We start from the raw sequence: 14,727 nt of genomic DNA on the forward strand, positions 1-14,727 counted from the left end.
ACTTGACTTTTCTGAGCCACTGTTCTACCAGCACCTGGGGTTAGATGCACCAGACCCATTCCTTGGAGTCAAAGGGACATAGACAGGAAGGGTGTCGAGTACTGCTAGGGTAGAGGGGTGGCCCCAGGCAAAGCGCTTTTTCAGCGGTTATGAACAGTGTATGGGGTGGTAAGCAGCAGAAGCCCCTTCCACATTGTCCAGGAGGCTTCACGGAGGAGATGACATCCAAGGACAAAGAGGAGAAGAGTCTGCCATCTCTGAAATGGGAAGAAGGAATATTTCAGGCAAAGAATAGGGAGTAAAGGAAGTCCCAACCACCACCACTACCACCACCAAAGGACCTGCATCTCACATTCATGGAGGAGAAGCTCAGCATGGCCAACATTTTAGTTGGCAACTGGACCAACTTAAGCAATTCTGGTTTCACCTTGCCAGTCTGGGTACCGATCATTCATTCATTCATTCCCTTGCCTTTGTTTTCCAAAGTCAGCAGTAACTCCCAGGAGGACAGGCTCTATTGTCCCTGGAGGGAACTCAGGAGGAGCAGTGAACATAGGAGTAACTCCTGGGAGGTAGCACCCACAGGAGACCAACATCTCCAGGCTCAGCCCACATTCATTTCCCAGGCTCCAGCCCAGCCCCCTGTCAACCCTCAGGGCTACCACGCTGGGCACCTCCTGCAGTGTTCCTCCCTCTTTCATCCTCTCAGCCAGACCTCCCACCTACTCTTGGTCACTGCCTGCATCCCCTTAGAATGCATACCCCCTCAGTCCAGTGGTCTTGTCTGTCCTAGTCACAGCTATCCCTGAAGCACAGGGCAGTGCCCAGCACACAGGAGGGGCACAATAATGTTTTACTGAATGAACAAACTAGTGGACAAACAAATGGATGCATATATATTGCCCTAGTCCACGGCAAAAGGCAGTAAGAATCAGAGTTAGGGGAACGGCAAAGAGAATGCAGAGGAAAACACAGTTTACAGCTCTTCAGGTTCTAGAGGTAGGAACACAAGAGATAAGGAGGTCAGGATAGTTGCAAGCCTGTAACTTCTAAGACTGTTCTGATTTTTAAGGTGGAGAGACTGGGCAAGATTTGGGGGAGTTTTAATGATGAAGGAAGATAAAGGGTTGACTTAGGGCTGGTTGCATTCCACATGCACTTTCAGGTGGCTATGTGAGATTCAGAGACCCCCAGCACCTTTTTTTCTACACTTCTCTGAACCATCACAATTAGCTCTTACAGTACATGGCCACCTATTTATCTCATGCCACTACGAGCCCAAGTACACCCTTTCTCAGCCACAGAAGCCAATCACTTTTGTTAAGCTGACAACAACATAAAAACAAAAAGGCCAAGCCATACTTCCTTTCCCTTCTAACTCTTGCTTACTCATCAGAAAGTTGAACATACAATGTACACGTTAAGAATAAGAGTGTACACGTTAAGGGAAATAACACCCGAGTCTGTTTTGTACAGTGTTTCTGCTGTACTGATAAGATACATAAGCCTGTAGGAGCTACAAAACAGGAAATGAGTCATTTTCTTAATCCTACATGTAAGTTCAGCACTCCTATATTTGCATTTTAAACTGATACTTCCAAAAATAAAGACCAACAGTAAAGTCATGACAATAATTCTAATATTTTAATTTGTCTTTCTTACCACATTAAATCAACAGCAGATAAAACCTTTGTAACAAGATGAGAGAGGCCACAGAAGAAAGCAAAAAGTCACTTTGTACATAATGCATTATTTTTTTCTGGCGTTATTCACAAATGGCCCTGCATTTCCAGTTCGCAGTTAAGTGCAGGCTACAGTGGTTGTAACTGACTATCTAAAGTTCTCCGGTTTCCCCTCTCACCATAAACCATGGTGCTGCTGGGAGAACTCAAGGCCTTTGGAGTAGGACAGTGACAAAGTGACCCTGCACCTAAGACAGGTGCATGGTAAAAACACTGGACAGCTTGTTACAGCATAGACAGCTGGGACCAGGGAACTTGCATTTCTAGAAAGTTCTGGATGGTACAGAGGTTCCTGCACCACGCTCAGGACCCCAGGCTAGAGCATGCGTTACTCAGCTGTGAACATCTCAGAAAGGCACATTCTGTTACCTCATAGATGTTAAATTGCTCCACCAAGTCCAAGTCAGTCCCTTTCTTGTTCAAGTGCCTCTGGGACACAGCCGCAATGCCCAGCTCCTCCAGGCAGTCCACCACGTCGTAGAAGGTGTCCTGGTCCGGCAATCCCGATAGCGTCTAGGAGAGGAGAACAACCAGATACAGAATCTGAGGACGTTGTCTCCAGGCATTTTCACATGGTAGCCAGTGGCCATACAATACAGGACAGTGCCACCTCTTCAGTACAGTAGGCAGAATACACCCCAAGATTCTCATACCCACCCTCTGGTACATGAGCTATACAATCCCCTCCTAAGAGGGTCTCACTGTTGGGCGAGATGGCCCTCCTGTAATCATGTTCTGTTAGAGGGCAAAGGTGAAGGAATTTTGCAGGTGTAATTCACGTCTCCTCCCTATTAGTTGATCAAAGAGAAAATGATCCCACTGAATGAACCCTTCAAATTGGGAAGTGTGCATTAGGTCTTCCCTAAACTCAAAAATGGGAAATTGTCCTGTTGGCCTCAGAAAAGCAGAAGCACCATAAACTTACAGCTGTAAGGAAATGAACTATGCCAACAACCACGTCAACTTGGAAGTGGATGCCCAAGCCTCAGATGGGACCACAACCCCAGCTGACATCATGACTGGTGAGACCGAGCAGAAAACCCAGCTCACCTGCACCTGGACTTCTGCCCTAATGGAAATTGAGACAACAAATAAGGCTGTTACATGCTATTTCTGTTCAATTTATGATGATGTATCATTGCAACAATAGAAAACTAACAAACTTCATGATCAGAAATAACTATGATGATCAGTATACCAATAATCAGAGTAATGACCACCCAATGATTCACTTTTGCTGAGACTCAGTAGAGCTTCCTCCTGCAGATATATTTGGGAAAACAAGGGCAATTTCAAAGCAGCTAGCAGAAGACATGATAACCCAAGAGAGAGAAAGCTGGCTTTCCTTTCTATTGTACCTCAGACCAGGCCCCTACTCAGAGCTGGGAGGCACCTGGAGGAGATGTACAGCAGCTTCCTTATCTTACGAGAGTGGGACACAAAGGAGAGGAGCAGAATCAATTTACTAGAGACAACCAGAAATGAATAGACACAGGGATAAAACTACATTCAAAGTTGCTGTTATTCTGGCCTGGAATTTAGTGCTGTTCTTTATTCCTTGTTTATTTCATTGCTTTTGCATCTCTAATATGACATATATCCTGACATGATTCCAGACATGACACCTGGCATCAGAAGAATTAACATCAATATGTTTACAAAGATCATTTTTATGTCACCGACTTCAATACTTCCACCCTGTGACTATCAATTTGGAAAGAATGTCTCCACTCCTAATCCAAATAACAGCTTTTTTTCCCTTTCTGAAGGTTGAGATAAAAGGATGAAATTCATGCTACTGCTTTTTGTAACTAATGAAAAGTAATTGATGTGGCAGCTTAGCTACTCTAGGGTCTTTATAAACATATAAAAGAAGTAGTCATGCATCAGAAGCTGTACTCAACACGTGCCTGTTGGGTTCTGCCTAGCAACCCTTCTTGCTTCTCACTCCCACCATCTACCTCATCCTATTCTACAAAGTGACTGAGACCTAAGCCTCACTAAGTAGTAGATAACCACTGGAATCAAACCAGGCTGAGGCACAACAATAAAACTTGAGCTTGCAGAGTGAAAAATGGTTCATTTCTGGTGTTCCTTCGAATCTTCTATAGACATGGAATGCGGTGGGATGCGGTGGGATGTGTGGACACAAATGAGTCTGCATTGTGGAAACCATTTTTTAAATGGCCCTGCTTTGTAAAGAGAACTGTTTTCACCCCCAGAAGGTAAGTGGGCTAGGATTCGGTGTCATTTTGTTTGCCATGAAAATGTCAATATTTTAATTCCATGTCTTTAAGCCATCTTCTATTTTGTTGAAGTCAATACTAGTCAGAAACTACCCAACTTGCAATCCAAGTCCCAAGATTTCAAAGCCTGGATTTTTCCCCAAGCCTTTGTTAGCATTTTAATTTGTTGTTTTGTTTGTTCTGTCAGAGCCTTGTATTCACTGGGGACATCAACACTGCTCCAATTCCATGGAGCAAATCAAACCTTGGGCGAGGGCCGGCAGTAGGCTGACCCTCAGAAGGGGAGGATGGTAGGGGAGCAATGTCCTCCAAAACCTTCCAGCACTTCTGTTGTTGGGCCAGAACTATGATGGAAGAGAGGGAGCCGACAAAACAGTATGGGTAACGAGACATTCTTGGACATGCAATGCTACCAGAGGCCCAGCCAAGGGTGACATGTGCTGGGTCCTTGCCAGTGTCTGGTCATAGTGCCCATGCCTTCTTCTGACTTCTAACACCTGCCAGGGTGAGGATTCAAGTCTTGCTGAATTCCTTGGAAACCAGCAACTTGCAAGAGACATGAAATAAAGCTGACCTTATAAAACCAATAGAAAAAACTACTTTAAATGGTTAAATTCACAAAGCAACTTGAAAATAAAGGAATTCTTAATGCCATCCTTCTGAAAGTGATGCCCATTTAATACCAGGGTTGGATGCCGATCCACAAATGGTATTTCACTAAGAAGCAATCACTGGCATTGTGACCTGGGGAAAATGTCCTGTTTTATTACCTATTTCTCTCATTCTTCGTTGGTTTTGTGCCTTTTATATTTCTGAGTTCTTAGTATATTTAGGATATATCACTCTATGCTCTATTATATCACTCCCCTGCTCTTTTTTTGCAAGCAATTTTAGTTTGTCACTTTTAGCTGTAATTTGTGGTTTCCATTTTATACTTTTATGTAGTGAAACATTTAAATATTTTCTTTTTGGATTCTTTCCCACTGATTCTATTAAACCAGATTTTACCAACCAGCAACCCATTCATATTCATCTATTTCTATATTTTTCCTGCAGTTTGATTTGTTACTTTGGAATCTTGAATCTACCTGGAATGTATATATTTTTAAGATTTATTTATATATATTTGAAGGCACAGTGACAGAGGGGGGAAGACAGAGTGAGAGGGAGTGCTACAGACAAAGAATGTTCTCCACTTGCTGCTTCATCCCACAAGTGTTCACAAAAGGTGTGCCTAGGCCAGGCTGCAACCATGAACTTACAACTCCATCCAGGTCTCACAAATGGGTGGGAGGGAATCAAGAACTTAATCTACCATCTTCTACCTCCCATGGTGCATATTAACACAAATCTGTATCAGAAGTGAAGTGTTGGGAGCCAGTGTTGTGGCAGTTATATTGTCACTGCCTGCAGCACTGGCATACTATATGGACACTGGTTCAAATCCTGGCCTGCTTAACTTACTATCCAACTCCCTGCTAATGTTCCTGGAAAAGCACTGGAAGATGGTGCAACTACTTGAAGCTCCTAGCTTTGATCTGGCCTAACTGCAACTATGCAGCCATTTGGGGAGAAAAACACAGATGGAAGATCTCTCTCTCTCTCTCTCTCTCTCTGTGCGGTTGTCTCCCTTTCTCTTAACTCAGCCTTTTAAATAAAATATTTTAAAGGTAAAGTATCCAGGACTCAGATTAGCACTCCAACAAGAGATGTGCATGACCCAAACAGTTACTTACTTAATCTGTAGCTTCAAGATGCCCACCTCTCTGTAGAAATTACTATGCATGTGGTCCAAGGGAAATTTTGTTTATTCCCATTTAGCAGCACCTCTGACATCATGGGTGAAGGTTGCCTGCTCCATGGGGCATTGACTGCAGCCAAGTCGTGTGCATGAGAATCTGCTCCAAGGTGTCTCTGCTCCAGCTGTCTGTCTGCCAAACTAAGCCAGATCCCACTGCATCCATCCTTACAGCACACACATTTTACCACCTAGCAGGAGAAACTTTCTCACAATACCACTGCTACATGTTATGTTATGTATGTTATGTTATATGTTGTGTATGAACTAAAATTGTAATGTCAATGAGGTGGTCACAGGATGTGGTTAAGAACTCACATTTATTTTTAACATATTGGTTACTCAATACTATGTCAATTAATTCCATAATGATGTAAATTGTTGCTGATGGTATGTTGGAGCTTTTGATTGATCGGGATGATACTCTGCCGGCTCTGCCTTCAGATCAGAGAGAGTCTTCCTAAGAAGCCGTTGAACTTGACTGGACAATAAGATGCTGGACTCTATGTTTAGTATATGCTTGCAATGAGGGAATCTCAACTGAACTTAAACTGTGGTTATGCAACAAGGTGGAGGAATCCACCATGGGGGGACGGTTTGGGGAGGGTTGGGGAGAATCCTAGTACCTATGAAACTGTCACATAATACAATGTAACTAATGAATAAATAAAGAAAAACAAAACAAAACAAAAACATAAAAAAAATGTGCTTCCATTTCTGCCATCACGATCATTGCAGTTGGTCCCTTCAGTTCGTGCCCAGCATCCTAGGGAACACAAGGAAGGGTGGCTGATGTGGGGCCTGTGCTTTTAGACTCAGCAATCTGAAGGAGGCAACTCCAATTCCAGATGAAGTCTGTCCTGGGTCAGTACAGGATCCATTGCCACAGAGCCACATGCATGGGAACAGGCATTGGGAATGGCCATTGCCCTACAAGGTGGTGACCAGAGGGACATGATGGAGTGGGAGAAGGGTCACCATTAGAGAAGAAAAGGGGGACCCTTCCCCTAAAAATGGGTCTTATCCCAGGCTAGCGGTCAGAATGCCCCTCACTCCTCTGACTTGGGAACTCCTTTACTTACTTTGAGTAAAATTTGCTCATTTATATCTTTAAAAGAGTGTTTTCCAAGATGACTTTCTTAATAGGTACAAGTGGACATAAAACTCACACCTTTCTGGGGGTTTCACTGGAGAAAACCAAGCATGACAGCATGTAGACAATCCCAGGCACCAGCCGGGGTATGCACCTGTGTGTATGCATAGCCCCTGGGTGACGTAAGGGATTCCTTCCACAGAGACGCACACTGCAGCTGTGGTTCCAGCCACCATGATGGCTGGGCACACAGCGTGGCTCTTGGAGGGAAATTTTACATTTCCACAGTCTGCTAGTTGCCTGCAGCTGCTGTAACTTAGTACCAGGTATCAAGTGGGTCAAAGTAACAAACGTATCCTCCCACAGTTTGGAAAGGTATTAGCAGTGTCCTTCTCTGTCTGAAGGCTCTACAGGAAGATCCTTCCTTGCCTTGCACTAGCAGCTGCTGCCAATCCTTGGTGTTCCATAGACAGCTCATTCCAGCCTCCATCTCCACAGTTCACATCACCTTCCTCAGTGTGTGCCTTCTTCTATCTCACTGTCTCTGAACTACTTATTTATATGAAAGGCAGAGTAACATACAAGGATAAACAGAAGAGAGAGAGAGAGATCTCCCATCTTCTGCTTCTCTCCCCAAATACCATAAAGCCAAGGCTGGTGCAGGATGAAGCCAGCAGCCTGAAAGCCCATCCAGGTGTCCCACATGGTTGTTAGGGGCCCAAGCACTTGGGTCATCATCCACTGCTTTTCCGGGTGTATTGCAGGCAACTGGATCAGAAGTGGGGCAGCCAGGACTTGAACTGGCACTCCAGTGTGAAATGCCATCATCTCACGTAGAGGCTCAACATGCTGTGCCACCAACATGAGCCCCTTTTTCTCTTCTAAATTGATACTTAGAGCTTCCCCTCCAAAGACCTCATGTATCTTAACTGGATTACACCTAGAAGGACTATTTTCCAATAATGTTGCACACACAAGTATTCATGGTGAATGCTGAAATGCAACCTTCAGGGTGACCAAATTCAACCCCTAACAGGCATAAACCAACCTTGTTAACTAAAGTCATTGCATAAACCAGCAGCTCTGTGTCTACTCCATCTTTCTCCTCAAGGATTTCCATGACATTTGTCCAGGGTTTGACACCTGTGAGTAAAGCAAACACATATTTGTAAACAGCAATTCAAACTCCTTATTCCACTCACATCGTGGGTTATCCAGGATTAACCACTCACTCAGTAGGGGCAGTGACTTTCAGTCTCAAGTCCCCAAATGTGACCTTATCTTTGGGTAGACTTGAACATGTGTCTCCTCAGGAGTACTCCCTGAAAGGTAACACAACAAAGCATGCTCCAGGCTTGGGAGTCCTTGGGAGCCCAGTCCATCAGAACCGAGCAGCTCAACACTTAGGCACACCCCTTTGCCTGGTAATGACTCGGTCATCTTCGTGCTTATTTTTATCAAACTACTTCAAAAGACATTACCATTGTTCTTCAAACACCAGCAAGACAGTCATTCTCATCCCCAAGCAAATCCATGTAGCCACAAAGCCTTGGCCCTTCAAGAGCTCTGGGTGTTTCTGCTGGTGCTTACAACAGGGCCACCTTTAGCATTCACACTCATTGCTAAACCTCAACTCAATATATATTCTACTGAGTTACCCACAAATGGTTAAAAGGAAAGAAAGCATTGAAGTTAACAATTTCCACTAATACCAGTGGGTCCCCAAGCTGTTTCTTGGTTGCTTACATTGGACTCAAAGTAGCCCAACATGTTGTGGGCAAAGAAAGCCCAAGTAGCAGAGGCAGGCAGCCCGGAGTGGGGGAAGCAGATGCACACACATGTGGGCACCATTTGATCCTTTATAACATACACACAAACACTGGCTTAACTTGATTGAAAAATGTGTCCTTCAGCTGTGGTCTCTGATTCTCCCATTGCCATTAAGGATTTTAAGTCAGGAAACCGGCAAATATTTATACACTGCAAGGATGAATGAAATGGAAAGCTGGGCTCAACACCAAGGGTTCTGGCAGGGATCAGGGAGGCCCTGGGGGAAGGCCCAGCACTGGGCACTTTTGTGCTCAGAACTACAAGGTCACTTCATAAAGGTCAAGGGAAAGGTGTGCAGTGAGAAAATAATGTGTGGATTTCAGACACTTCTGTTCAAATTCTGTATTCCCTGAGCTTTCTGAAGCACCCTCATAAAGCAGTCTAGTTCATTCTTTCCTCTCTGCCTTTGCCAGATGCTTCCAGAGACAGGGAGTAAGGGAAGGGTTGGGGATAAAGAATAGGAAAGAATAGGAAAAGGAGAAAACAGGAGGATGGAGGTGGGAGCAGATAGAGTGAGGAGGAGAGAGAATGAGATTGAGTTCACACTGGGAATAAGGGCATCCAATATTAAAACCATAAACCATATGACTCCACCCTCATACAACAGGAAAAGAAACTGAAGCCCTGAGTAGAAGAGGCCCAGGGAACTCCTATAAATTGGGGTGGCAGTACCAATGGTGTCACTGGATAAAGCCCTTGCCCGTTTACCGTAACACTAATGGGGCACATCAGAAGATGGCACCTCATTTAATCACTGCATCTGTCTCCCTCCCGACTCTACTCCCTCCCAACCCCATTGTTTTGTAGGTTCTGTAACAATGTTTTTCTGGTCTTTGCACAGCGGATGCCTCCCTCCAAATCTAGAACAAAATGCACAGAATCAATTGTCTCATATTTCCCACTCCCTTATAGCCTTCCTAGTACTTTACACTAAACCAAAAGAAAAAGAAGAGACTTTCCACCATGCTGGGTATATAAGGAGGTGTAACACTTAGAAGCTTGTCCAGTGCAGTCCATGTCCTTCTATACCAGGACAAACACATTTGACCCAGAGTCCTCAGTTATAAATGACAGGAGGAGCAGAGCTGGAGTCTTGGCACCCTGCAATCAGAATCATGTTTAGCATGTTCTTCACAGAACAATACATTCTTGAACAGGAGTCAGAAATGGGATCACTTGGAAGGACGGCTGAATTCGCTTTGTGTTAATCATGTGTGATACATATGTTTCAGAAGTATGCCACACCTCATCACCTGACATTCAAATGAAAAATGGAACTTCCTCAAAAGCTGTGCTAAGGCGCCAGCATTGTGGCACGGCAGGTTGAGCTGCCATCTGTAATGGCAGCATCCCACACAGGAACACAAACTCAGGTCCTGGCTGCTCTGTTCTGATCCAGCTCCCTGCTGATGCACCTGGGAGAACAGAAGCTGGCCCAAATACTTGGATGTCTGCTACTGATGTGGTTGGCCGGAATGAAGTTCCAAGATCCTGGCTTTTACCTGACCCAGCACCAGCTGTTGTGACCATTTAGGGCATACGCCAGCAGATGTTTCTGTGTGTTTCTCTCACTGCCATTCTGCATTTACAATAAATTTTTTTAGAAATCTGATGAATCAAATTAGTGACACTTGAGATTTACAAATAAAATGTTTAAAATTTTTTATTTAGTTCTTTGAGAGGCAGAGTTTCACAGAAAGGGAGAGAGAGGAAGGGAGAGGGAGGGAGAGGAAGAGAGATCTTCCATTCATTGGTTCACTCCCAGATGGACGCAACCGACAGAGCTGAGCCAGTTCTAAGCCAGGAGTCCGGAGCTTTCTCTGGGTCTCCCACATGGGTGCAGGGGCCCACGGACTCAGGTCATCCTCCACTAGTTTTTCAGGCACGTTAGCAGAGAGCTCTACTGATTGAAGCAGCCAGAATCCAAACTGATGTCCAGACAGCGGCTTTACACATTACACTACAGTGTCAGACCCTATGACCTAATTTGTAAAATGAATTACCCTGTCTGATCACTTGCTGCAGCCTCTGTGGGACAGGCACATACTGTCAGTCAGAGGGCAGGTCCCCCTGCCTAGGCTGCAGAGAGCTCTCCACCAGTTGCCTGTCGAGTGACCTCAGGACAACTTCAGGGAAAGTCTCTAACGCAGCCAAATGCCCACAGAGGCTCTCTTAACGGCTCCCATGAGCAGCCTGCCTTGCTCTCTTCCTGCCAAGCCTACTCTTAGCCAGAGAAGCCACTAGCCACCCTACAGAATGGAGCCCTGGGCTAACCCATGTGCTGCACAGGTGCAGTTCACAGAGCAATCAGTTCTGGGACAACTATTCGCTTATGTAAGGTCATCTGGAGGACATGGAGTGTGCTAGCTGTATCTGCTGCTTCCTTCAGTCTGATGGTTTTCAGCTTCCAAACGAATCTTCTCTGTTGAAAAAAAAAAGGGTGCTGGCACAGTGGCGTAATAGGCTAATTCTCTAGTTACAGAACCGGCATCCCATAAATTAACTAGTTCAAACCCCAGCCACTCCACTTCCAGTTCAACTCTGTGATAGAGGCCTGATAAGGCAACAGAGGATGGCTCAAGTCCCTGGACCTCTGCCCCCATGTCGGAGATGGTAAAGAAGCTCCTAGCTTTGAAACAGCCCAGCTCTGACCATTGAGGCCATTTGAAGAGTGAACCAGTAGATGGAAACTCAAGCTAGCTCGCACTTGCTCGTTCTCTCTCTCTCCCTTCCCTTCCTCCGTGTAATCAACTTTTAAGTGAAACAAATCTTTACCAAAAAAGACAACTGTCATCCCACATCACAGAGCAAATCTAAAACCAGCGTGAGGAGTAAGATTGAAGGCTTACTTATAAGCTCATGCACAACTAGGCAAGCAGTTACCCTCAGTTACCTGGGGTAGCTATGGCTGCTCTCACCCAGCTAAGAATGGCTGAGCTACTCTTAAACCACACCCCAGAGTCACAATATTCCCCACAGAACACCATGACCTCTTTGTAAGTTCAGTGCCATCCCAGAATTCTGAAACCATCTCACTAGAAGTGAAAGTAAATGGTGTTATATGCGTGCTTTACAAAATCAGCCAACACCACATGTGCCACAGAGAAACACGCCATGGAACCACACATGATGAGCTATTTCTGAGTGCTTCCATTAGTGTTTTACCTTTCTTTCCTCTCAGCTGGGAGCGCTCAGTAGCAGAGAGCAGCTGCTAGAGGTTTCTTAACATTTATAGTCAAAAGCCACGAAACTGAGACAACAGTGCATTTAGTTGTTTTAATTTTACTAACTGGGAAAAGATGGCCCAAGACTTGTCTTGGTGGAGAGTCTCTGAACCTTGGATGTCATCTTTGGTGGGGGTCCAGGACCCTGGGATCACTCCCTCTGCCCCTTTGCAAACGGTGATAGCTCAAGAAGGCACGTTTGGGCTCCTAGCTTAGCTAAGCCAGAGGAGGACTCCAAGTCACAATAAGGCTGCTCTTTCCTGCAAGGCTCTCAGTTACCTGCCATCCAGATTTCATTAGTTTTCCAAATGTATACTGCAGAGCTGCAGAATGGAGTATGGATCCTTCAAGAAAGCATGAATGGAGCTGCTTCACCGTTATCCAAACACCCACCTTTAGTCTCAAACCTAATGACACTGGAAAAGTTACACTAGATTCTGAGTCAGCTGAGGCCTTGGAAAGGATTTTTAGACGGCTGCACCAGTTGCTCTTGGCCACAAGTCTTCCTAACACACACAAGTTGGCAATATGGCAGCCACAGAAAGGTGCCCCTCTCTGGGATTCACCTTCCAAATACTCCCCACCCCCCAACCATACACAAAGGTTGCACAACACATACACACAGATAACTACGGAAATACAACAGCATGTTTATCCTGACTTTTCAAAGTTTCCTAATTTTCTACAGTAGTATCACTGTTCAAAACCACAGGAGAAAATAAAAGCTATCAATTTTTTGTTCTTATGGGAACCTTTGTAAAAATGGTGATACAAGTTGAGTGTCCCTTATCCAAAATACTTAGAATCAGAAGTTTTCACACTTGGGAGTTTTCAGAAATGGAAATATTTGCATAGATGATTTCAGGGGCTGAGCCAATCTAATAAAATATGAAATAAAAAATCCAACAGCAGCATCATATTAGGGAATTCGACCTCAAGTAATCCTTGGGTCTTACTGGGGAGAAAAAGCAACAAATAAAAAAAGCAACAAGAAAGCCCTCCCATCCCATCCCATTCACCCATACCCCTGCCCAGCATTTTAGCTTCAGGCTTCACTATAAGGACCATAGCATGTTCCACACCAATCCAGAGCTAAGCTTATTCTTCATCAGGTACTTATGGCTACCTGCCTGCTCTGAATCACCAAGCTAAACTGGAACAGACCAGGTGGAAGATGGGAGTGGCAGGTGCACAGAGCCTGGACGAAGAAGGACTTTGTGCTGCAGGCACTGAGGAATCACTGGCAAGTCTGAGATGTGAAAGGTAGTGACCAGATTTGTGTTTCAGAAGAATCTTCCAGAGACTCTTCAGGGTGGAAAGAGACACCAGGTAAGAGAATTGGGATGGGCTCTGAAGTTCTGAGTCAGGTGGCTGGGATAAGCAGAAAGATGAACAACACCTGGCACCAGAAAGAATGGTGTGTAGAGAGGACAGGAAAGAGTAACACTCTCCCCAACAAGACAGAGTATATACAAGAAGGGATGGGCTCGAGGCAGCAGTCAAGTAGAGAATAAAGACAAGCTGGGCCTCTGGCCCATCCTGGGAGAGTCCATAAGAGCTTGTCCATTACCATTCACACTCCAACCCCAGCGTTAACCATCTTATACTGATTATCCTAAAAATCACTTCTTGTAGTAGGACACACAAACATGAGGGATTTTGTTGGTTCTTCATTCTACTTCAAGTCCGTGCACCTCCTTACACCCTGTAGTTCCACCTGGATGAAAGGGGCAGAGCTACTCACCTCGTTTGGTGTCTACCACTGAGACGGCCTGGACCAGAAGAGGTGCATTGGACTCCGAGTACTCCACAAAAACGAGCAGCAGCTTCAGGGCCGTCTTCACCACCAGGCGGAACTAGGCAGAGAAGATGAGAGCATAAAGTGTCACAGGACAGCAGATACAACCTCGAACACCTGCAAGCCTCATGCTGCCAGCACGGCTCCACCTGTGCTTGCTGAGGCCTCACATTCTTCCCCACTACTTTTTGATTCCTTCCTTAGACCCTCCCTGCAGAAGGCAGCTATAGGTCTCATCCCGGGTGTGCAGGTGAGGGGAACTGAGGCAGTGAGTTGCCAACCCAGGATCATGCAACTTTAGTATGAAACAGAACCCAGAGTTTGAAGCCATTCTTGGCAGTCTTCCTACAATGAGGTAACATTTGCCAAATTCATTACTTCAGTTTATCCCAACTATGAGACTGGGAGGCAGGCACAGTTAACGCCTGTTTCTACTGGAGAAGCAGGTGTAGCAGGTTCAATGACCTGCCAAGGTCAGGCAGAACAAGCCATCTGGGGTAAGCAGTAGCCTGAACCAAGTGTCTGTTCCTACAGCCCAGAAGAGAAGTCACCTGGGGTCTTAGGATCACCCTGACCCTTCCTTCATATAGGAAGAACTTGCCCTCACCACACAGCCCTGGGGAGGTCACAGGCCACTCACATAGAAAAACCCCAAACCTCCCTTCTGGAGCTGCCTTGGTCCATAACCTCTTTCCTCAGTCTCCTTCTTCCAAGAACAACCTGTTGAGGGGACTCATAAACCAGCTATTCTCCTCTGGGAGATGAGTTTGAATCCTTGTTGCATAGCCCACCACACACTGTCTGTTGTTCAGCACCCTTCGCCCACAGCAGACACCTCTCTCAAGCAGACGGGGGATTTGACTTGTGTCTACACTTTCTGCAGTACCTGGAATTGCACCTGACACAGCAAGGGCTTGGAAAAGTGCATTCATTGATTGACATGGTCATAGACTGGGTCACTCCAACTGTCACCCATGGGTCACACTTGGGCCTCCA

The 14,727-nt window shown here is 45.4% G+C and overlaps 1 protein-coding gene across 3 annotated transcripts in view; it reads right to left on the bottom strand.

Moving 5' to 3' along the window:
- FHOD3 (formin homology 2 domain containing 3) overlaps positions 1–14,727 on the bottom strand; it is a 434,575-nt gene that overhangs the window by 150,245 nt on the left and 269,603 nt on the right. For all 3 annotated transcript variants that reach the window (XM_058676902.1, XM_058676901.1, XM_058676900.1), the window contains exons 7-9: positions 13,678–13,789; positions 7,928–8,022; positions 2,112–2,255 (exon numbers count right to left, since the gene is read on the bottom strand). In XM_058676902.1, the coding sequence (XP_058532885.1) occupies positions 2,112–2,255; positions 7,928–8,022; positions 13,678–13,789 (351 nt within the window). The remainder of the gene's footprint in view (positions 1–2,111; positions 2,256–7,927; positions 8,023–13,677; positions 13,790–14,727) is intronic.

This window comes from Ochotona princeps, chromosome 18 (genome assembly GCF_030435755.1).
Source record: "Ochotona princeps isolate mOchPri1 chromosome 18, mOchPri1.hap1, whole genome shotgun sequence".
In the NCBI taxonomy this organism is placed as follows: domain Eukaryota; kingdom Metazoa; phylum Chordata; class Mammalia; order Lagomorpha; family Ochotonidae; genus Ochotona; species Ochotona princeps.